Source organism: Bactrocera tryoni, chromosome 4, assembly GCF_016617805.1.
Source record: "Bactrocera tryoni isolate S06 chromosome 4, CSIRO_BtryS06_freeze2, whole genome shotgun sequence".
NCBI lineage: Eukaryota > Metazoa > Arthropoda > Insecta > Diptera > Tephritidae > Bactrocera > Bactrocera tryoni.
This window is the reverse complement of record NC_052502.1, coordinates 42,343,116-42,367,704: the sequence shown is the minus strand read 5'-3', so window position 1 is coordinate 42,367,704 and position 24,589 is coordinate 42,343,116. Positions and strand designations below refer to the sequence as shown.

General features: G+C 39.1%; 2 protein-coding genes across 4 annotated transcripts in view; both read right to left on the bottom strand.

Annotated features, from left to right (window-relative positions):
• Positions 1-1,111: 1,111 nt before the first annotated feature.
• LOC120775796 (glutathione hydrolase 1 proenzyme) lies at positions 1,112-3,525 on the bottom strand. Its single transcript, XM_040106140.1, has 4 exons — positions 3,239-3,525; positions 2,322-3,168; positions 2,059-2,255; positions 1,112-1,989 (listed from the first exon to the last, which is right to left on the bottom strand). Exons 1-4 carry the CDS (start codon positions 3,448-3,450, stop codon positions 1,485-1,487), a joined length of 1,761 nt encoding a protein of 586 aa, XP_039962074.1. The 5' UTR covers positions 3,451-3,525; the 3' UTR covers positions 1,112-1,484.
• Positions 3,526-7,179: 3,654 nt separating this feature from the next.
• Positions 7,180-24,589, bottom strand: part of LOC120774193 (scoloptoxin SSD14) — a 43,268-nt gene continuing 25,858 nt past the window's right edge. For 2 of the 3 annotated variants that reach the window (XM_040103621.1, XM_040103622.1), the window contains exons 2-9: positions 17,683-17,832; positions 13,272-13,375; positions 12,438-12,957; positions 9,261-9,674; positions 8,746-9,196; positions 8,404-8,594; positions 7,981-8,338; positions 7,180-7,922 (exon numbers count right to left, since the gene is read on the bottom strand). In XM_040103621.1, coding sequence (XP_039959555.1) covers positions 7,776-7,922; positions 7,981-8,338; positions 8,404-8,594; positions 8,746-9,196; positions 9,261-9,674; positions 12,438-12,957; positions 13,272-13,375; positions 17,683-17,832 — 2,335 coding nt within the window. In that variant the 3' untranslated portion in view covers positions 7,180-7,775. The remainder of the gene's footprint in view (positions 7,923-7,980; positions 8,339-8,403; positions 8,595-8,745; positions 9,197-9,260; positions 9,675-12,437; positions 12,958-13,271; positions 13,376-17,682; positions 17,833-24,589) is intronic. The other variant, XM_040103623.1, reaches the window with a different exon arrangement.

Sequence of the window (24,589 nt, the reverse complement as noted above, 5' to 3'; positions counted from 1 at the left end):
AACATTATTTAATAAAAACTACTGTATCTTCTTTAATATCTTTCTGTATCATCTTTCTTAAATTTTCTGTTAATTTTAGTACACATGGGATGGTGTGATAATTATTGTGCCACTCCTGAATAATAGTGTACAGCTGGTGTAGATCTGGTTGTGAACGAGGACAGGATGGAATATCTGCTGTCATCAAACAGTCATCGCATTCACGACAACATGACAGTCATAACTTTTCGTCTATCTTACAACCAGCATCAACAGCAACAACAATATCAACCTTGAAAGCCAACACAGAATAACTCTTGCCAACAGGTGCTACTTTGGACTGAGTATGCAATTGAAAAGTACAGTTCTTTCTCTACAAACAAAGACCAAACTCTATAAGTCCCTCATTAGTCCAGTCCTGCTATTTGGTCTGGAGGCATGGACGAGTGCAATTGAAAAGTAAAGTCCTCCCTCGACGAACAAAGACCAAACTCTTCAAGTCCCTCATTGTTCCCATCCTGTTATATGGTGCGGAGGAATGGAGTGTTCGAGTGTGCGGAAAATGTTTGTTCCTTTGCGCAGTATCAACGGCAAATATCGCATGTCGATGGAACGATGAGCTGTACGAGATATACGGCGATATTGACATAGTTCAGCGATTCAGACAGCGGCTGCGCTAACTAGGTCATGTTGTCCGGATGGAAGAGAACATTTTAGCTTTGAAGATTTTCGGTGCAGTACCCGCCGGTGGAAGCAGATGAAGAGGAAGACCTCCACTTCGTTGGTGAGATCAGGTGAAGAAAGACCTGGCTGCACTTGGAATCTCGAATTGGCGCCGAATAGTGAAAAAAGAAAGGATTGGCGCGCTGTTGTTAACTTGGTGTCTACTCCAGTAAAGAGGAAAGAAGAAAAAGAACCCAGATAGATGAAAGATATAGTTATATATACATATGTATATGACAAGTCGAGTTGAATACCCAAGTAACAATTGTCATACCGAGATGTTGAAAATGTCAAATGTGTGTTAATCAGACCATAAATAGAAGTTTCGGTAATACTTGTACTATGGAATCTATCGATTCTATTGTATCGGTGTTATAAACTAAGAACATTTAGACTGATTTGAAACTTGTTACATTCTGATATTTTTGTCGCAGACTATAATTTATTTGAGATTAGATCTTGTTTAAATTTTATGGAGGGTTTTTGGTATTCGGCACTGTATTTGAGCTTGAAATCATTAGTATATTATATTTATATAATTTATGATATTTAAATAAAGTTGCGCAATAAATTTCAACAAGTCACTAAGTATTATTTCATCATATAATTTGGATAAGGAAATATTATACTATAGTACTCTCATTTCATATTTATCATATTTATTTTCTAAACACGATTTTGTTTATAAGCGTAATACTTTCTATTTTTACGACTTTGTCCTTCAATATTATCACATTTTATCGATATTAAATTGTAGAGCTCACATTCGAAGTTTTTCGTTCTTAGAAACCGCGAACATCGCCTTCTTTACGATAGTCGGCATTACCAAAAATTTGGCCCTTAACCCTTTCAATGCCACAAACGGCCGAACCACGCTCCCGATAACGTTTCGTTCGGTGCCCCTTGGCTTCCAAAGCCTTAACCACATTTTGCAAGATCCCATACTCATATTCAAGTATATTCGGCTCTAGTTGATGATGAAAACGAGGTGCGTCAATGGCCTGTTTAATATTCTGCTCCAGCCAGAGTATGCGAACCAAAATATGTACCAAAACCGATATTATTTTTGTGCCACCGGCGGCGCCCGTCACCAAACGCACTACGCCATGCTGATCGGTGACAATAATGGGACTCATTGAAGACATCGGCGAAGCACCGGGTTTAATGCGATTCTTATGCGGCATATTCGGTAAATCGAAGTAATTTTGAAGGCCTTCGATGGTGAAGTCCGACATGGCGTTATTGAAAAGAACACCAGTGCGTGCGCCCATCTTGCCACTGCCAAAACTATTTTAGGTTGTGTTAGTTTTTTTTGGAATTCTTAAATTTAATTCAGTTAAAGTGGCGCTAACTTACTAAAAGTTAATGGAACTTGTTGCGGCGACGGCATCACCATTCGGAGCCATAACCGATATATGTGCTGTTCCATGCTCTACACGTGTAACAAGCGATTCACTGGCACCATAACTTGTAGCATCCCTGAAAGTGCGCTCTTCGTCTATCAGATAAGCCAAATGACGTGCATATGAGGAGTTTGTAAGATTTGTCAGCTCCTGCGAAATACGGAGAAGCAATATACATGTGACAACTACTCAAATGAACAACAATAACTTTCGTACCTCTTCTTGGTCCTCTACATCCAGATTCCAACGTTGGACGAAACCAAATTTCAACGCCTCAACTATATGATGCATCCCGCTGGCATCAATGTCACTTTCCTTAGCGAACTTCTTACTAAATTTCTGCAAAATCTTCATCACAAAACCCACGACATAACCACTACCGGGCGGTGGTGTGAAATGTAGCGTATACGGACCTAATGTAACATTGGGTGAGAATGTCAGCTCTGCCGTCAGATTGCTCAGGTCCACTTCACTGATGGGACTACCTATATCGTGCAAATCTTTCACTACTTTTTCCATCAGGTAGCCATTATAAAAGTCACTGGGCCCATCACGCGCCAGCGCTTCATAGGTGCGACAAAGGACATCCGGTGGATGTACGTGCGCGCCAGTCCTATAAACTTGCCCTGTTTCCGGATCTACGAACATTTTGCGCAAAACTTCATTTTCCTTAAGCAGTTTGCCATTGATATACACGGAATCCCGCTGGTGTTTAGTGAGTGTGTAGCCTTGGCGGCAGAGCCTTGTTGTCGGTTCCACCAGCTGCCGCCAGGGTAACTTTCCAAAATGTTGATGGGCCACCGCATAGCCGGCAACTTCTGCAGGCACTGCAATACCCAAAGCGGACTGGAAAATTGTGCTTACATTTCCCTCCGGCAATCGGAAGTCTAGTGGTGCGCGTTCTCTGCTCAGTATGCTGTAGCCTCGCTGTTCGCTGCTTGAGTAAATATTGATGAGTACACCGCCACCGAGCCCCATGCTCTGCATAGCAAGCAGTCCATTGCAGAAGAGCGTCGCGATGGCGGCGTCAACTGCGCTGCCACCCGACTTTTGCATGACATCTCTGTATTGGAAAATTATTTAAACACTTACTACATACATACACATATATTTATGGGAGCACGTGAAATCACCTGCCAATTCTACTGCAGACATCGCTGTCAGAGCAGACCGCCCCATTTTCAAACACGTGTAGCGGTGAGAATGAGGGTGGCTGCGGCGTTTCCGGATTCGGCGGTCGCAATAATTGGCTATTTTGCAGCGAAGAATTCCTTTGCTTAGAGAGTTTGTAGAATAAAAATACTACAGCGCTTAGCACAATTACACCGCCGTGTATTAAATTCATCACTACAACGTGATATCGAAAAGGTTGCGCAATAACTCAACAAATACTTTCTAGCAATATTTACTTTATGGCCGTTTAATGAGCGGCAAATGTCAAGTTTCGGAAAATGTCCTGACATCTAGGACATGCGCATTGCCCAACGCTTTTCTTCATCAAAGCCAAATTGCTGGTCATGTTAGAAATCGATAAAAAGGATTCTTTGTCTTAATGACATCAAACGAACCATTCAATATTCACTGTTATCTACAAAATTTTAAAGAAAAAAAAAGGTTCTAAGTTATAAAAGCAAAGAACTTATTAGAGTTTTTCCTGAAGAAAATACTACCCTTTCCTTATCTTGATTGCCCTAGAGGTGTTCTTGGTTACTCAGATTTATATCTGGAAGGAAATCTGAAATTTTGCCTTTGGATTTGTGAATCAAGCGTGTTGAAACACAGTCTTGAAGATATTATTTATTTTTTCCTTTAATGCTTTTGGGCAAGTGGAAGATGAAATTATGTACTGCATAAAGTCATTTGTAATAATATTCTAACGGAATTTATTTGGCCAAGGAATTGTAAAGACAATTTTATGCATTTTTAGACTAAATGGTTATGAATTCAGTTATGTATGTGATTGATATACTATATTCGATTCCATTATAAAGCCTCAAAAGTTTCTCGTATTCTTTACATGAGGCCTAGAAAATATAAAACATTCACACAAAGGAAAATTGCAAACATATTGAATATGGCCCAAAAAAATTATGTTTAAGGCCTTAAAATTTCCGAAAAAATGTAAAAAAAAATGCACAAAAAGTTACTACGAAAATCGATAAAAATATTGCAAGATTGTCGATGCGCGATTTCCAGTATTCCGTTTAAGGAGAAAAATCTCTTTGGCACATTGTCTCAAAAGGTGCCAATGTTGAGAACAGCGCATAGATGCAATCGTATTCAGTTTCCAAAACGAAACATTAATTAGGGTGGAGCTTAAATAAGGACGGTTCAACATTCTAAGGTCTGAATGCAAAATTAATGTGATAGGAAATGATGGTTGGACATGAGTCCGACGTCCAGAAAACAAAGAGATGTGCGTCCGCTACCCGACTGGTTATCATATTGTGGTGTGAGACCTATTTTTTGCATATTAGAATACATGCACCGCCATATATACGTTATAATTTTAGATAAGCTCATACTCCCATATGCTGAATGGAATTCGCCTAGCATTTTGGCAATTCCAACAAGAGAGCGATGCGAAAAATACTTCGGGTCTTGCAAAAAAATCGTTTTCAGATCACGGTATTAGCGTTATGGCTTGTCCAGCGCAATCATCAGATCTGAATCCAAGCGAAAGCTTATGGGGAATTGTTAAGAAAAATATTGGACCCATTAAAGTGATAAATAAGGCGGAACTCTGAGAGAAGGTGCAGGTGAAGTCTGGTATTCTGTTCCACAGTATTGTATTAGACAATAAAGGGTACGCTACAAAGTACTAATAATTTTTTCTTTTAGTTCTCTTTAATTTTTTTATGCTGGTACGACGAGAAGTGCCGTGTCGCAGTGGAGAGAAAACCGACTGCCTACCTCGCACCGAAAAAGCGTGAGTATGAAGAGCGTGACAAGCTGGCCGACAAGGGTAATGCTCGAAAATTTTACGAAAAGATGCGGCGACTAACAGAAGGTTTCAAGACCGGAGCATACTCTTGTAGACCCTAAGGAGGTGACCTATGCCCAGGTAACCGATGCCCAGGGCATACTAAAATTGTGGAGGGATCACTTTTCCAGCCTGCTGAATGACGATGGAGCAGACGTTTCATTGCCAGACCATGAAGAAATTCAAATAGCAATCACCCGTCTGAAGAACAGCAAAGCGGCCGGGGCCGATGGATTGGCGACCGAGCTATTCAAACACGGCGGCGAAGAACTGATAAGGAGCATTCATCAGCTTCTTTGTTAAATATGTTCGGATGAAAGTGGAATTTAAGTGTGCTCTGCCCAATCCACAAAAAGAGAGACCCCACAATCTGCGACAACTCCGCAACATCGCGTTTAAGGTTCTATCGAGCGTATTGTGTGAAAGATTAAAGCCCACCATCAACAAACGTACGTTGGGCCGTATCAGTGTGGCTTTAGACCTGGCAAATCAACAATTGAGCAGATATTCACCATGCGCCAAATCTTGGAAAAGACCAGTGAAAGGAGAATCGACACACACCACCTCTTCGTCGATTTCAAAGCTGCTTTCGACTGCACGAAAAGGAGCTGCCTTTATGCCGCGATATCTGAATTTGGTATTCTCGCAAAACTAATACGCCTGTGTAAACTGACGTTGAGCAACACCAAAAGCTCCGTCAGGATCGGGAAGGACCTCTCCGAGCCGTTCGATACCAAAAGAGATTTCAGACAAGGCGACTCTCTTCCGTGTGACTTCTTCAACCTTCTTCTGGAGAAAGTAATTCGAGCTGCAGAACTAAACCGAGAAGGTACAATTTTCTATAAGAGCGTACAGCTGCTGGCGTATGCTGATGATATTGGCATCATTGATCTTAACAACCTCGCCGTTAGTTCTGATTTCTCCAGAAGGGATAAGGCAGTGAAGCAAATGGGTCTGGTGGTGAACGAGGGCAAGACGATATATCTCCTGTCATCAAAGCACTCGCGACTTGGCACCCACCTCACTATTGACAGTCATACCTTTGAAGTTCTAGATAATTTCGTCTACTTAGGAACCACCAAAAATGTGGTTTCCAGCCTAGAAATTCAATGCAGGATATCTCTTGCCAAGAGGTGCTACTTCGGGCTGAGTAGGCAATTGAGAAGTAAAGTCCTCTCTCGACAAACAAAAACAAAACTCTATAAATCACTCATTATTCCGTCCTGCTATATGGTGCAAAGGCATGGACGATGACGGTACTACGTCGAATACTCTCAGCGCTGGAGTGTTTTCATCCATTCGGACGGCACGACCTGGCCAAGGTAGCCGCTGTCTTTTAATTCGCTGAACTATGTCAGTGTCGTCGTATATCTCGTACAGCTCATCGTTCCATCGACTGCGGTATTCGCCATTGGTTCGCCACTGGTGACACCGTTACTGTCCATGCAGAGTGGTATAGATCAATGATAACCAACACTTTATGGATGAAATTGGAAAAAGTTGATCTTGATAACATCTGGTTCCAACAAGACGGCGTTACTTGCCACACAGCACGTGCAACAACCGAGTTATTGCGAAAAAAGTTTGGAGATTCGACTATTTCATGAAATTGTGACTTTGAATGGTCTCCAAGAAGTTGTGATTAATTACCATTAGACTACTTCTTGTGGGGTTGTTTGAAGTCTTTGGTCTTTAGCAATAAATCAGACTCTCTTCGAGCTTTAGAAGTCAATATTGAACGTGCTATTCATGACATACAATTTGATTTAGTGGAAAAAGTACTCGAAAATTGGGTGCATCGTTCTTGCAAAAGAAGCCGTGGAGGCCATTTGAATGATGTTTTATTCACATTTAATATAAAACATTTGTATTTTCTTAACAATTTGTGTGTTTTTTTAAGAAAACATATCACTCTTATTGGAAAAACTTGTATAATCACACGATGTTAATCAAGTACGACCATAAACCATTTCCTTCCAACTCACGTTTTAATCACCCTTACAATTTATTTATGCCTCAAAGAAAATTCGCTTACAGACCTGGATCTCGTTTTCCTTTTTTACTATTATCAATTTATAAAATATTTTTGAATAAATTTGTAGAAGTTAAAGCTTTTCGTCTATTTATTTTATTAAAGTTTTTTGAAAACAATGCATTTTACAAGGTAGCCTACAGCAATACTGCTTCAATATCTAGATAAATACGCCTTCCTGCATTGATTAGCTATATTTGTGTTTTAAATTCAGCAATATCTCGGTAATCGTGTATATAGTATGTAATAGATTGGTATGTATTTAGGTATGTATGCACATGATATGAAATAATGCTAAGAATAATACTTAAAAAAATACAAATTACAAATACAAATCCAATACTACAATGTACAAAGTGTCCAAAATGTTTAGAGCTCGGATTGGAGTAATCGAGTGCTAATCTTTCTTGTTTTTGTTATGTTTTTGTATAAGAATTACCTACTGCAATTATGCCTACATATATTTATATGCAAATCTTAAAATATACAGCTTAAAAATGGCTGCCGCGATTGTTTCGAATTTTGCAGTTCGTGTTTGTGTAAACTTGTTTCATTGACTCGGTTGTAGATAATAAATAATCTCGTATCTTTTTTTTTATTTTGGACTTAGCGCACACTTATGCTAAAAAACCGTTGAGGATTAACGGTGGTGGTCTCAAAAGCCAGCGACGCCGCCCCGTTTTCGGTAGTCCGCGTTCGCATATATCGCGGTATCATTTTGTGCGATGGCGCACACAACGGAACCAATATCCTTGAATGGTTTTAACTCATGTCCTTTGTTCTTTAGAAGCGTTAAGATCTCCTGCGAATATTTTACAGTCGATTATTATTATATTTTACCTACACCTAATGCCACTTACTTCGCTAAATCGGCCAAATTCGTATTGCAACACATTGGGCACGAGTTGATGATGGATGCGCGGCGCGTCAATAGCTGATTTTATATCCTGTCCAAACCACAAATAGCGCGCCGCCACCTCAGTAACACCCGATATGATTTTCGAGCCGCCAGCAGCGCTGAACGCTAAACGCACGTTACCTTTACGATCGGCCAAAATCATTGGCGACATCGACGACATGGGCCGCTTGCGGGCATCAATAAAATTGCTCGGTGCCGCCGGTAAACCAAAATTATTAGATGTGCCTTCCACAGAGAAATCATTCATGGCGCTGTTAAACACGATACCGGTACGTCGACCCGCCTGACTGGCACCAAAACTGGAAGCAAATTAGAAAGTCACTACTCAAAAATTCTTCATTGAGTTGTACTCAATAATACTGACTACTCGTTAACGGAACTTGTCACCGAGACTGCATCTCCGTTGGGCGCCAGAACGACTGTAGGAGAGGTGCCTGCATCATCTTCGCCCATAAATTGTGCGCCATAATCAAAGACCGCTTTGTGTACTTTGTCATCGTTTATCTTTTCGCGTATGCTCATTCCGTACTCGGGATTTGTGAGGCGGCTCACCAGCTGTTGAGCCAAAGAAAAAAGTTACAGTTCATGAATGAGCAAAAAAATACTATATATACATACATATATACCTTGCAGGCATAATGCCGATTGTTTATCTCAGTGAAGTCACATGAGAAACAATATCGGTATTACCCGAGTAAGTACATACCTCACGAACATCATTGAAGCGCAAATCTCCCAGCTCCCATCGTTTTGCAAAACCATACTTTAATGCCTCTGCGAAGCGATGCAACGTCTTAGCTTCGTTTTCGGCGCCAACGAAATCAGCTTTGGTTAAATTAAAACCTTCCAATATGCTTAGAATATTGGCTACAACAGTGCCGCTACTAATTGGAGGCACCGCATAGAGTATATCATCGCCCAACTGCATTGTTATTGAACTGACCATGTCGGCGGAGTAGGATTCCAGATCGTACGCTGTCACTGTACTGCCCAGATCTTTGAGGTCTTCCACAACCAACTGCGCTAAGGTGCCATTATAGAAATCAAGTGGTCCATTTTCTGCTAGAAGCTCATAAGTTGAGCAAAGCACTTTTTGCGGTTTTATTTTGGTGCCGACGGGAAACAGCTGTCCAGTGGTGGCATTAACGAAAACATCGCTACAAAATATAAGTATATGTAGGCATTAAAACGGTTAGATATTTTTTCGCATTTGTTACTTACGTCAACACCGTGTTGTTCTTCATGTGATGCCAACGATAGTTTAAGGCGTTCCATTGATGATGTGTCAAATAGAAGCCTTCATGACACAATTTAACCGATGGTTCGACCAGCGTTTTCCATGGCAACTTGCCAAAACGTTCGTGCGCCCGATGATAGCCCATCAGTTCGCCAGGTACAGCAATGGAAAGACCACCATTCAAGGACAGTTCCAGTTTGCCATCGAACATCTCTTGGAACGCTGCGAACGGCGCAACTTCGCGGGCGTCGATAGAGTAAGCGTGCTGCGTGTCCTTCAAAAATATGTTCATAAGCATGCCGCCGCCGATACCCATGCTATGCATAGTGAGTATTCCGTTACACAGTAATGTGGCGATAGCGGCATCCACAGCGCTACCCTTTTGATCGAGCATGTGACTATGCAAAGCAAAAAAAGAAATGTTAGTGAGTGGGTCAAAACGATAAAAGCAGCTGCATTTGCTTATAAACATGTCTTATTATATGAGAGAACAACATGTTGCTATGGAGTATAATAGTTTTGTTCACCTAACCGTTGTTTATATCACTTAAAACTAACCGCGAGAGATATAGGGTTATACGAGTATATATGTATATAAATGATCAGAATGATGAGATAAGCTGAATTTCGAGTGACTCTCTGTGGAAGCTATAATTTCGGTACAAATTGCGATATCGTGATTAAAATTAGTACACGGGTTCCATGGCAAAATAGAGAGTTCTTAGGTGGGCGTAATCGGACCACTGTCACTCCAACAAACGCCGTTGAATGAAAAGTTATAAAGTGCCAAAACTAAGCATTAAATTAAGACATAAAACTGCAGCTTGGCACATGGGATTGCTGTAGCAAGGAACACTTGTAGACTCAAATATTGAGAAAAAGAGCTTTTCTCGCCTACAGAGAGGTTTAATGCACATATTTTCTTAATTACTTAAAAGACAATAATCAAATTCCCCCAGAACAAATTTCTTAAGCTTCGTTACCGCCACTATACAAATGGATGAAATCGGATGATAACTCCGCCCACTCTCCTCATAACGGTTTTTTAACAAAACTACTAAAAGTACGACAAATCGACAATCGAGATAGTACGAGACGGCCTTATAGAAGCCAATGTCCAAATAAGGCAATGGATTCGGCACCGCCTTTAGGTAAAAACTCATATCTTGACCTACTCCACCGATATCTACCAAATTTGGTACGTAATATTATCTTGACATTCCTATGCACCAGTGCGAAAATGAGTGAAAACAGACTACAACCACGCCTACTTTCCATATAACATGGACGGAATTTTAAATTCCATCTTTCCAGTATGAAAATCAAGCACCAATCAATGTATCGGGATTAGTATCTCTAAAAAAGTATATTTCGAGTAACATAGTGAAAAGCACCAATTCAACATGTATATAATCTCTTGTGCTAACTGGCGGTTCTACGACATGGAGCCGGAAACTACCGAGCACCTGTTGCTAGACTACATGGCAGTCTGTAAACGCAGGATAAAGGCCCTTGGATATGCAGATACATATGTATCTGAGTAGGGATCACATCGCCTCAGTAGCACCTATTAGGAACTGGAATTTATTACTGTGCTGGGCCTATGTGATTCGTTGTGACAACATGAAACTTTCTGTGAGGAGACGGCACAATAACCGTTAAGTCACAGTGCTTGCCTCAATTAATTTTTATTGTAACGGAGAGAAATGTGACTGCTTAGCTCAGAGAGACACACACACAAGATGTTAAAGGATGTAACTATTAAGGGATCAAGTAAACGTTCCGAAATAGTCGATAATAATTAATTGGTACGATTTTAAGTTATAATTCGGCTGAAGCACTAGGTACTGCTAAATATAGTATATATGGAAATGACATTTAGGTCCTGGAGGTAATATTAACTGACAGTCTAAAACGAATATGTATTCATACAGAGAGCGGCGTATTTTGGCTAAGGCTGAGAGTGTGTGAGATGACAAACTGTATACGTTAGAAAAATTTGTATTCAAAAACACTTGAAGTTGGCTGTTTTTAAGCTAGAAGTGATTGAAATCAGAGAAATTTTAGCTTATCTGCATTTAAACTTCTGAGGAATGATAGAAGTGACGCAAACGCTTAACATAGATTTTCTACAAAGAAAAACTTGACTTCTCACTCAAAACTAAAGGGCTTATAAAATTGTTGAACCATTAAAAAATTAAAACAGCTACCAATAATAAAAGAGGCTAGATTTGTATGTATAACAATAAACATCACAAATTGTCAAATTATGGTACCTATTCAATTTCAAAAGAGCTAAAATACATCCAAACAAGTTGCAAATCCAAACTCTTGCAAACCTTTTTCTATTATTCTCGACTCGTTGAGTGCCACTTCGTTGTCACGGTCTACATTAGTACCGTGCTTAAGGAAGTTTCCATTAAAAAAGTTATACCTTTCGGTTGAAATTGTAACTTCGAACAGGCAAGGCTATTTTTTAAATGAGTATAATTCTGTTAAAAATAATGAGCTGTAATATAACCAGTACCTGGTTCAGATGGTATCTCAAATTGGCGCATTGTTGCCAACTCGGCTTTAACCGCGTAAGCATTGTCTATGCCAGTAACGAAAAAGAGAAATATAACTTCACATTAAAGTCTTGAAAGGAGATGATACATAATGTTGGCTACCCACCTTCATAATTACATATATAAATTAAGCACACAATTAATGTACTTTGCCCTGCCCTGCCCTGCCTCAATTTAAAATGGCTATGGCCATTTATAACCAAGCATATCAGTTTCAGTAGCTCATTAAATGCTTAACTGATATTTTTTGTTGATTCATTTTTCACTCGGCTATAATCGCTTAAGCGGTTTCTACGCCAATTAAGAAGAAGAAGAAGATATTTTTTGTTGGCAAAAATAAAATTTTAAAAGCCTTCCTTTCACCAGGCGGTGCCACATTTTAAAATACATTTAATGGCCTACTTTTCGATAACGCTATCGGGTTGCATGCTCACAGCTCGTAACCGTTTCCTCTACGAGCAGAATATGCCTCAACTTTTCATCAAAACTGTCTATCAATGAGCTAAATATGCTATTTAATTTAGTTTTGAAATCAAGTAAGTTTCTGATCAATAAAGATTTGCTTCCTAAGTTGGCGTGGACTATGTCACTCACCTGCCAATTTCGCTGCAAACTTCTCGGTCCGAGCAAACAGCCGCCTGCTCATAAACGCCCAATTTCGATTCGAATTTGTCACTTATCAAAGGCGGCGAGTCCTTAAGCACCAGCGCCTTTCTCGTCGGTTGCGCGACGCTACTTTTTGCTGTTGTTGCGCCGGACGCAGCTGTGCTGGCGGTTGTTTGCGGTGTGCCGGGCGCAGTATCGACTGTTGTAGCTGTTGGTGCCGCGCCAGTTGTGGTGGCGGTGTATGTGCTGGTGGGCTGTGCCGCTGAGTCACCGAAACCAGCTTTGGCGATGGTGGCCGCCGTTGTGGTGGCAATAGCGGCTAATAGGCTGCCATTTCCTTCACTTGTTGAGTTCGACGCCAGCGCGCCATTTTTGCTACTACTACTGCTGTTGCTGCTGCTGTCATCATCTGGCGAGAGAGAAGAATTATAGGTGGATGGAAGAGTGAAGGATGTATCATTGTTGATGCTTGTGTTGTTGCTTTGTGCATTTGACGTTTTAGACCAATCTGTTAAGTGAAGAGGAGTGGTGGAGTTGGTGGTGGTGGTGGTGATGGTCGTGGCGGTGGTATATTTGTTTTGTAGGTGGTGTGCATTTATTTAGAACGAAAGAGTTGGGAGAATGAAAGAGAAAAAATATGCAATGCAAATTATCAGTAAATAAGGTTGGTGTTAATTTGTGTAGTGCAAATGCGCGAAGACATTACGTTTCTTTTAATCTTTAGCGCTCTTCAAATAGTCTACTATAGTTTACATTAAGCGAAGTGAATCGAAATATAAACAAATGGTATGAACTAATAACTCTCTTTGAGAGTGCACTTACCGCTAAAGCAGAGGCTGATGATAACGTAGGTGATGAGCGCTACACCGATGAAGCAGATGAGAACAATCGTCAGCTTTTTCATCCATTTCAGAATGTTCGCGCGCCTAAAAATATGCAAGAAAGGTTATTTAATGTGATTTTATAGCTACAATTATTCAATAAATTTGTGTTTGGAGTATCGAAGGCAAGCTGAAAGCTATTTAAATTCGATATTCTGTATATTTTCGAAATTGTTCGATTTCATATACATATGTATTTTTAAAAAGTTCTTCGTACATAGAAATTATATGCGAAAAACATATGTGACCTGGTCTACGAAAAGGGAGCTAACGTGCGAAAACTAGTTTTCTGGGAAACAGCTGTCTCATCTCATCTTCCATCCGAATCAACTAAAAAGTGAAAATTGATTTTTTGCAACCTAAGCCCCCTTTCCGTAGACCAGGTCACATATATTAATACAGAGCTTCTAAATTAAAAAATACTATTAGAATTTTAAAAATATTCAGTTATAAAATACAAAAAGGGGTTGAAGCAGAAACCCTAAACTATACTACTATGGTTTTAAAGTCGAAATATTGCCCACTTTCTAAACACACTTTTACCATAATCCTAAACATATATTAGCAATACTTATTTCATTCAAGTGTCTGGCATACCAATGCTCGGTTTCATTGAAAATTCACGTTTTGTTAGGAATCGCGCGCTTCGCTTAACTTATGGTCCACATAATCGGCCTACTGAGCGTACTAGGCAACACCATCACCCATCTTGAGGCTCAGCATTCATTATTATATAATATTCGACCGAACGTCCAGCATGCAGTGAAGAAAATATAGCGGCCGTATCTGAGAGTGTACACGAAGACCATGCAGAGTCGATTCGGTGCCGTTCGCAGCAACTCGGAGTGACGTATGGAATGACTTGGTGCATTTTACGTCGAGATATTAAATTGAAAGCATACAAAATACAGCTTGTGCAAAAACTGAAACCGCTCGACCAGCGACATTGCTCCGCTTTATGGTCTTTTGAAAAGTTTCAAGAAGTTCCGACGATGTAAACAAGCAAAATTGCCGAAGAGCAGCCAGACGAGGTATAAAAGCTGCCATTTCATCTATGAAAAAACAACGGTGTGATGCCGGTGAAAACGTAACCACCGATGGCGAACGTTATTGTGTAATGACAACCTACTATTTGTTACCTGAAATTGAAGCTTGTGATCTCGGAGACATTTTGTTTCAACAAGACAGCGCCACTTCCCAAACATCGCATCAATCAATGGATATATTGAGAAAATACTTCGGTGAGCAGATAATTTCACATTTAGGGCTGGTCGATTGGCCACTAAGATCGTGTGATATCACAACGTTAGACTTTTTCCTGTAGAGATATGTAAAGCCTGAAATCTATGCGTACAATCCTGTTTTGATTCAGTCCTTATAGCAACATATCACGAGTGTTATTCGCCACTTATTAGTCGAAATGCTCGAAAGAGTCATCGAAAATTGGACTCAACGATGGACTCAATATTTGAAAGACATAATCTTCAAAAACTAAATGTCAAAGAATGTTCTTTCGAATCATAATAAACTTTTCCCCATTAAATTTTAAGTTTCTGTGCTTTTCTTTAAAAAAGTAAGAAACCTCGAAATATATTATCCTTAACAATTGGCTCGGTCCCTAAGTAATTTCGTTTGATGACAAATCTCATTTAATTTTTTCGCAGCCATCTTCACACTTAACCGCTTTACCGTTATATATTTAAGCAGGTGGTGTAGTAAGGTTTGTTTGTAAAAAAATAATTATTTTTTTTTCGATTTTGAGGACGCACTACGCCCTAAAACGGGTCTTGAAGCCGATGTGAATAAAATAAAGTCGTTGGTCGATGTAAGTAGTCGAATAACAACTCGAAAGATTGCACATGAAACGTCTAATATTAATCACATATGAGTTTCTCATGTTCTCACAGACCGCAATTTGCAGCAAAACAGTTAAACATTTGCGAATGTGATCTGTTTATCAAACGCCAAAGAAGTGATGCATTTTTGAAGTGCATTCTTACTGGCGACGAAAGCGGAGTTATTTGCAAGAAAGTTAACCGCAACAGATTATGGTCCAAAAAGGTTGAACCAGCTCAAACCACTTAGAAGGCCGACAGTCACCAAAAAAGGCTTATATTGTCAATTTGTTGAGACTTCAAAACTATCGTTTATTTTGAGCGACAATACCACGATTAATTCTGAAGTTTATTGTGAACAGCTTGACAAATCGAGTGACGAATTCAAACAGAAGAGACTGGAATTGATTATTAAAAAAAGCATAGTTTTCCGCCAGGATATGCGAGATCGCATACAGTACTATTTTTTTGAACAAAACTTTTATTAGCGTGGAATCAGAAGGTATTGGAACAAATTTGATGATATGTAATTTTATAAAATGCACAATAAAGAAAAAATGCTTAATTTATACTAAAAAATAAAATTTCTTAACTTTTAACTTTTTTTTATACTTCTTGACTCGATTTCACCAAACTGGGAGATCAAAGCAGTACTGTTCTGAAATTGACAATGATTAATTTGACGACAGTTGTCATTGAATTTGATTTGTCTGATAGCCTAGTTAGGCTAAGTGCGCCGTCTTTAAACGTGTTTTTCTCGAAAATGAGTTTTTGAAGTCGGTTGGCAAGATTTCTTGAGAACTACTCAGCCGATCGTTATGAAATTTTACACAGGGGTCTGAGATTCTATTATTAACGACTTGGACGAGGGACTTTTTTTCGATTACAACTATTTAAAAAAAAAAATTCTGCCAAAAATCCAGTTTTCAGTTTTTTTCCAATGACCAAGTTCTAAGTTAAAGTTTTAACTAAAGCTCGTATTTTTTATTCTTTAGATGATTCTGTAAGGAGTTATCCTGGCAGCGCGGGCACATCTTTTTTCTGAGGGATCACCGGAAATGGCGTCGCTATGGCCAAGTTTTTTTAATAAATATTTTTTTCCCAAAAATTTCAGAATTTCTTTGTTAATAGTGTATATTTGTAACAAACGTTAACTTCGGTTGTACCGAAGCTAATATACTCTTCACTGGTGCATTTCTTTTAGTAACTATGTGTTTAGTTTATATGGAAGCTATATGCTATAGTAATCCGAGCTGAACAATTTTTTCGGAGATTATATTATTACCTTAAGCAGTAATACACGTCAAATTTCGTGAAGATACATTGTCAAATGCAAAAGTTTTCCATACAAGCCTTTGATTCCGATCGTTCGGTTTGTATGGCAACCATATGCTATAGTGAGCCGATCTGAACAATTTCTTCGCATATTACAGTATTATCTTAGAAACTGATCTATACCAAATTTCTTGAAGATACCACGTCAAATGCGAAAGTTTTCCATACAAGCCCTTGATTCCGATCGTTCGGTTTGTATGGCAGCTATATGTTATAGTGGCCCGATATCGGCAGTTCCACAAATGAGCAGCTTCTTGAAGAGAAAATGACGTTTGCAAAATTTCAAAACGACATCTTTACAACTGAGGGAATAGTTCGTATAAAAACAGACGGACGGACAGACAGACAGACGGACATGGCTAAATGGACTCAGCTCAACATACTGATCAGTTATATATACACGGGGACCCTACGCTTCCTTCTGGGCAAACTTCGTGACAAACTTAATATACCCTGTTTAGGGTATAAAAATTATAGTAAAATATTTAATTTTTTCTTAAGAAAAAAAATGTTGTAAAAAATGCTGTTTTTTACCCGAGGAAACAACTGCGACATTTAAGTTCTTATAATTTATCCATCTTCCATTATTTATGCAAATACTAATTTATCTTCTGATTATGGCTGGGATTAACTTTTCTCTGTACAAGGTCAATATAGGGCCTAGGCGAAGGTAATGTAATTCAAACTTTTGTGCCATCATAAGGGTTTGAATAATTGTGCAGTTAAAAAAAACACCACTTTTTTACTTTTGTACGTGACTGTACCAAAACCAAGCTTAATGATGCTCACAGAAATGTATGCCCTTGTCATCAAATAATTTATGCTTACACATTATTACGATATCAGAACTAAAGCAATCATTACTAATTGCTGAATCATTACAATATTTCGATTTATATCTTTTTGACACATTTATTTTTGGCATGTTTAGCTTATGTGTATTTAAATTGCTCGGCTCACACAGCGGCGCTGCTGTACACAAGTGCCGCTAGAGCATTGCTTTAACTTGTTGATGGATTTATCTTGATGCTTTTGTTGTTATCATAATTACAATCACAATTACAAACACAACTGCAGTTATAATGAAGTCATTAGCAGCTTGTTGAACATTTTGCATATCCGCTAATTTGATTATTAATTTGCGTTTTTGTTACTTTTTGAGCTTATACATTTTGCACTTACATTTGCTCGCGTCTCGCCTCCTCCGCCGCCGCCGTATCACTGGTGAATTCACCGCCATTTTTCTCCTCATCATCCAAGCCGCTGGCAGATTTCAGTGGAATTTTGTTGAGCGCATCTTCATTGGAGTGTACCATCTTTAATCCATCAGTTCTGAGAAAATTAATTTCAAATAAAAGTTTATCAAAAGATGCACCGCTTCAATCTCATTTGTTCAATATGTCCATGTAGGCGCACAGTTCACACACAATCACAATTGCTCTCTACACACCGCGAGTCTAATGCCAACTGATTGCAATGCCGACCATAATATAGCGCTAAGCTTTCGCAAATATACAAGCACGCACCCACCAATACACACGCAAGCCATACCTTGCTTTCGCTCTCTCACTCTCTCTCTGAAATGTGAAAAAGGAAAACGTAGACGCCAATTTTTGTTCCTGACATATGCTCTTATCCTTGCTGACGCGCAGTTTAGTGACGACACAGCACACGACACGCCATCCTTTCAGCCTGTGAGGGCTGGGAGGAGCAATAATTACCACACACAACACACACACTGCATGAAATCGAGAGTGAGTACCTACTTGATGAAAGTCGGTTAGAATATGAATGTAAGTCAACAGGCAAGCGTTAGATTGGCGTCGTGACGTTAAAAAGTGAACTCCCTACCCATTAACTTACCCCATCTCCTTAATAGTGCAGAGCCGGGGAGCTTCACATGCATGTCATCTATTTGTACTACATGCATGTACTATATATGTGCTCATATAGATGTACGCTCGTATGAGCGTCAATTACCAAGTTGCTGGTATGGGGGTTCCCACTTAGCTACTGTGTTAGCATGTCACAAATCGGCTCAATCGAACGCCGCGCGTGAATGGTCAGCGGGTCAACAGACCCAGCCCACAGAATTCCGTTGAAAAACAACATGCAATTTATTAGAGTGGGTCACGTCGCGTATTTGGGTCACGTGGTTTTTGCAACTGCAGGCGCCTCCAACCTTCCGCTTTCTTACGGCTTTACCCAACTAACGGTAGCACTTCCGACAGCACTTTTTTTTGCTTTCAGCGCGCGTAGTGCTTTGTTGTGTATTGGGCCGTGGCGAAAGTGCAAGGACCTGCAGCGCTACATGGATCACCACACATACATCTGTATGTGTGTAGTTGTACATAGACATTGCCTTCGCAAGTGGCATTAATTAAGTTAGAAAATCTTTATTGGAATACAGTATTCCTTGCAATTTGCAGGTGCGACTAGTAGTGCAAACCAGCAGATTTCATCAACAGATTGCAACTGAGGTTGTCGCATGCACGGCGCCCATATGTGGGTCAAATTGCATAGGAAGTACCAGTGATTATGTTATGACTGAGTGTCGGGGCACGGAAAACTGTTTGCATGTCGATTAACGGAAACAATTACTGGATTGGAGCACAGACATGAAATGTTAAAATTGAGTCCACATTTAAATGACCGCCTTTGGAGTTTGTTAAAAAAATAGCTAAAGCGTTTATAAAAAGTGGGTTCAAACTGCATAGTTCTAATGGGAACGAACAGATTGCTTTATTGGTCGGGCCATATCAAGAAAAACTTACTAACATTCGGCTGGCAATAAGTGTAATAAAAAATATAAGAGTCCTTGGATTCTGTATACGGTGCTTCTTCTCCATCGTTGGTGACTTTTAATCTAACAAAAATTGGTGTGATGAGTTTCAATGATATCCTCAGTAAATAACTACCGCGATCCAGCATAATATAGCGGACACGAGAAAGCTTTCGACCCGATGGGTAATGCGTTTGCTCAATTCAGACAACAATTGCATTCGTGAGGCCACTTCACAGCATTTTATTCGGTTAAAGCGCAGTACGAAGGACACTCTTTCTCGGACAAAACACACATATATTCACTCGAGACTAAAGAATCGTTGAAACAAATGTTAGATCAAAATTTAGTTCAGATATTTGTTTGAGTATACCGAAAATGGATGAAACCAGTGTTAGACAATAGTCAAGCTCCATTTCTATCATTTTGTGATTCCTGCTCCTCCGTGTAGTTTTTTATCTCATAATCAATATATTATACTTTGCGTTATAGTTTTGTCAACATCTGAAAGTTATTTTCCCGTCTTTGATCCGAGCAAATTTCGTTGGTATGTAAATTGTTAGGTACCCTAAACTTCTTGAACATAGTCAAATGACGAGATTATAAGTATAAATTGTCTTATTAAGGTTATCAATAAAGAGAACATTGAATATTGGTATGGAATAGAGCTCCTCACAGAGAAAGTCCACAAATTCGGAAAATATTTTTAATACTCTCGCAACATGTAGTTCTAGAGTACAACAGCTTTGTTCAACTAACGGTTGTAAAACTAATCGAGATAGATATAGAGCTATGTATACATACATATATAAATAATCAGGATGACGAGACGAGTTGAAACCTGATGACTGTCTGTCTGTACGTCTGTTCATCTGTATGTCCAAGCGCCATCTTGAGTAAAATGATATATCTTGATAAAGTTTGGCGCGCATATTTCACGGAACATTGAGTGCAGACGGGGGAATCGAACCATTGCCAGACTCACAAAACGTTATTAGTCGATTTGGTATCACGACTCGCATTAAGGAGGGACATCTGTGCTTTGAAAATGTTCTAAAAGTGTTTATATAGTATGCTGTTGGATGCAACCATATCTTCAGAACGGCTCGACTATTAACAACCACGCCCACTTCACAAATAACACAATTTTAAGTTCCACCTAATACTTTCACTTTACAGTATGCAAAACTGGCACCTATGAATATATTGGGATAAAACTTTGCACAAAACTCAATTGACAAAAATGGGTTGTAACTTTTCTATTCCCCATGTATCGGATATGGCTGACTATGATTGACTTTTTGCCGAATATATCAGTCACTCTTTAAATATATTACTGAAACTTGGACATAATCTTGTGCAGATATTAATCAATATGCCCTTACATCAAAAATGGATAAAAGTCTCATATTTATATAAAGCCTTTCGACTGTCGGACAATATGTAAGTTATATTCATGAAATGCAGAGGGCGTAAGTTTATAATAACAGTGTGTCTTTGTGTCAAAAATAGAATCGGGTCAATGTCTCCCCTAATGCACATAAAATATATACTTGTACAATAAGAATTTTGAAACTTCCGGTTCACTTTAAACCATATACTACATCGGTCAGCCTGTGAGGTTAAATACTACGCGTAGACTCGATTATATCGGTCAATGTGTTATATTATTTAGTAGAATAAGTGAACGTATAACACCGAATACACTTTAGTTTAACGGAGAACGTTTGATTTCCATAACCGCCAGTTCAGTGGGATTTGTGAACGTATGCGCTCCCAAGTGTTTAAGTCTTGACCTCCCAAACGCAGGGCAGTCAAGAAGGAAGTGTTGAGTTGTTTCCACCTCACCTCCTTCCAAGCTCCCGCAAAGCCTATCTAGTAGTAGAACACAAGGGTATAAGTGAGAACCGACCCGCATCCATTCTACTGATAGCGGTTTCAGAGTGCCTTTTCCTGCGTTTCAGATGTGGCCTAGCACCCATACTAGTCTTATAACAACGACACTCCATGCTATTGATAGCGAGGCGAGGCACTCTTTGACTAACCCTGAACGCATTGTTAATAGGTTTAAGTCTACTACGACGAAGTTCACTGCCCCTCTCCTCCAACGGCTTCTTCCCACCCACAACTCTCGCCTTTATATGAGCAGAAAAAAAGCCGCCAAAGTTCGCTCCAGTGATCCGATATGAAGTCAAAGTGTGTGAGGATTTTCGAGTGTTAAGAGATGTGTTCTTTGAGGAACTCAGATTATCTGAGTCTTGTACCAAGCTAAACACCTTCAGACGATATCTACGGGCACTATGTGCAAGATGGCGTTACGTGCCATGGTTGTAGTGGACCTTAGTGCACCACACATGTTGACGAACGTTCTCGAGTTTCTTTGCAAGTGTGTTCTTTTCTAGAGCCCTCCACCATGAAAAGACACCGTGAACATATTGGGTCTCACTTAGGTGTCGTAGAGCCAGAGAACCACTTACGGTGAAAAATCCCTCCTTTTGCCAATAGCTTCTCTACAGCTGTATAAGGAGGCGATCGATGCCTTTTTTTCTCTCTTTGATATTCGGCCTTCATGAAAGCTTCCTATCCCGGATGAACCATAGACATTTCACTAGATCCACCGGTTACAGACGAATGTCTGCCATTTGCGGTAGGGGCGCGACCCGAATCTTGTATCTTCTAATAAATACAACCATTTCGGTTTTATTTGTGCTGATGGCGACAGCAATACCGACTGCCCAATTTTTTACGACGCTGAGACATCCCTGCGTCAATTGGAACACGGTACTCGGAAACTTTCCTTTGATCTTAAGTGCTACATCATCTATGTATGTACATATATAAGCAGTCACCAGACAGCCACGATATTTAAGTTTTTTAAGCAGGTCGTTAACGACCAGGATTCATAGAAAAAGGGATAGAACTCAGTTTTAGATTTACTTTAAAGAGTTTATGCCGGTCTGTATGTGGAAAATTATAATGAAATTATGTGGATATATTTTCTTTAAGCAATGAGGACATAGATGTCTTGCTATAATCCTCATATCCCTAATATACTGATTTCCGATATTCTGGTGGATGCTTTCTTCCTATACCCCATATATTAAATTTAGCATTTTTGGTTGTACCAAAATCACATATCTTCCATTTGTGGTTAACTTGAATGAGAATTGAAATGCTGTAATGAAACTAAGAATAATATACCAAATATATTTGAAATCCATTCTTATATTCACTGTAATATTTTATATGTAGTTTTCAGTCGATTAATTATTTTTCCATCATCCCATAAACAAAAGTTTTGCCAATAGTTTTTACGAATAATAAATCTCGCAATGACAAGCAACGCCTCCGTAAATGTTTCACTTCTCACAACACACCATTATTTCCGCTCCGTTCAAGGTAAGCGATATTCAATACATATTTCAAATATTGACGTCATAAAGAAAACATTAGCGCAATAACTGCTTGGTATATATGGTACTCTATGGCTTATGGATCCATAACGAAAATAGTTTTTGTAAATCACGCACACGAAATAATTTTCCATATATTTGAAGGTGTGGCAACAAGTAGGCAATTAGAGGAAATAATGTTTTTGCTATGTACATATATATTGTATATATAACATATACATGCATACATATAAATATATGCCTACGTGTGTTTAATTGGAAATAAATACAAAAATTGCCGTTCAATGATGTTTATTAAACAATTGAATAAAGCTTTCTTTACGATTAATCGTTTACTGACACGATCGTCGATCGAGAGTAAATTACCAACTGTGCCGCTCTGCTTCAAATACTGGCAGTTACTTGACATTTGTTCGCCTGTCAATTTCTTTCTAAGTCAGCTGGCGCCCGTCAAGGGGTTAATATGCAATAACAACGCTCTGATGAACTACGTGATCATAAAGCCAACAACAACATGCACAATTAAAAATAAGCAAATAAGCGCTTGCATTGACTGCAAAAGTCCAAACTAACCACCATAACAATTACAGCAACAGCTATTAAATGACACGACCACAACCAGGCAGAAACAGTTCGGTTAGGCATGGCGTCTTGCATGTCAATAATGAGTGGACAATATGGCAACGTTGAATTCGTTAATGCTGCGCTTATGCTTTTGAAAGTGGTCGAGTGTGTGTTGCAAGCACTGTACTACACAGCACTTACAGTTGTTTTGCGATTGTCTCATTCAAGAAGCATTTATGCCTCAACATATACGGTGGCTCGTGCAGTAATAGATTGGAGCAATGTAGCACCTGCTCTTGGTTTCCCGCTTTTTAATTTCTTTTTACTCGCCATATATGCTGTTAATGCAATAAAAATTCAAATGTTCAATTTGGCAGCGTTCCAAATGAGTACTGAAATATGCAAATGAAGCGACAACTTTTTACTTTTGTTGTAAGTTATTGAACACAATGTATATTTGTTATTAAAATAATTCGTATAAGCTGTGCCATGTGGACGTGACATGTGCCTCCTTGCCACGCCACCAAGTGCCACCCATTGCTATAAATCATCACTTTTTATATATTTTAATTCAAATTGCTTTGCTATTATTGATCGCTCGTAGAAGTTACGCGCAGCAAACTTCAGTTAATTTCTTTAGCAAACTAAAAAGTGATTTTTGCTTCCCACACACTCTCAACTTTCCCTGCTTTACTACCGCCAAAGTTTGATTGACCACTTTATTAGCATTTATCGAGGTCCAATAAAAAAAGTTAAAAAAAGTATCTATTTTCTAACGCGCAATGTACTGTTGAGTTATTTGTGTCGTTTCCTACTTTGAAAGTATGACTGAAAATACATATGCATTCATATATACATACATATGTATATACAAGCATTATATAAATCATTGAAAAAAGTATGTGATTATACATTAATACCCTAAACAGGGTATATTAAGTTTGTCACGATGTTTGTAACACCCAGAAAGAAGCGTCGGAGACCCTATAAATTATATATATAAATGATCAGTATGTTGAGCTGAGTCGATTTAACCATGTCCGTCTGTCTGTCTGTCTGTCTGTCCGTCCGTCCGTCTGTATATATACGAAGTAGTCCCTCAGTTTTTAAGATATCCTTTTGCAAACGTCATTTTCTCTTCAAGAAGCTGCTTATTTGGTGGAACGGCCGATATCGGACCACTATAACATATAGCTGTCATATAAACTGAACGATCGGAATCAAGTTCTTGTATGGAACACTTTCACATTTGACAATGTATCTTCACCATATTTGGTACAGATTATTTTCTAAGGCAACAATGTAATCTCCGAGGAAATTGTTCAGATCG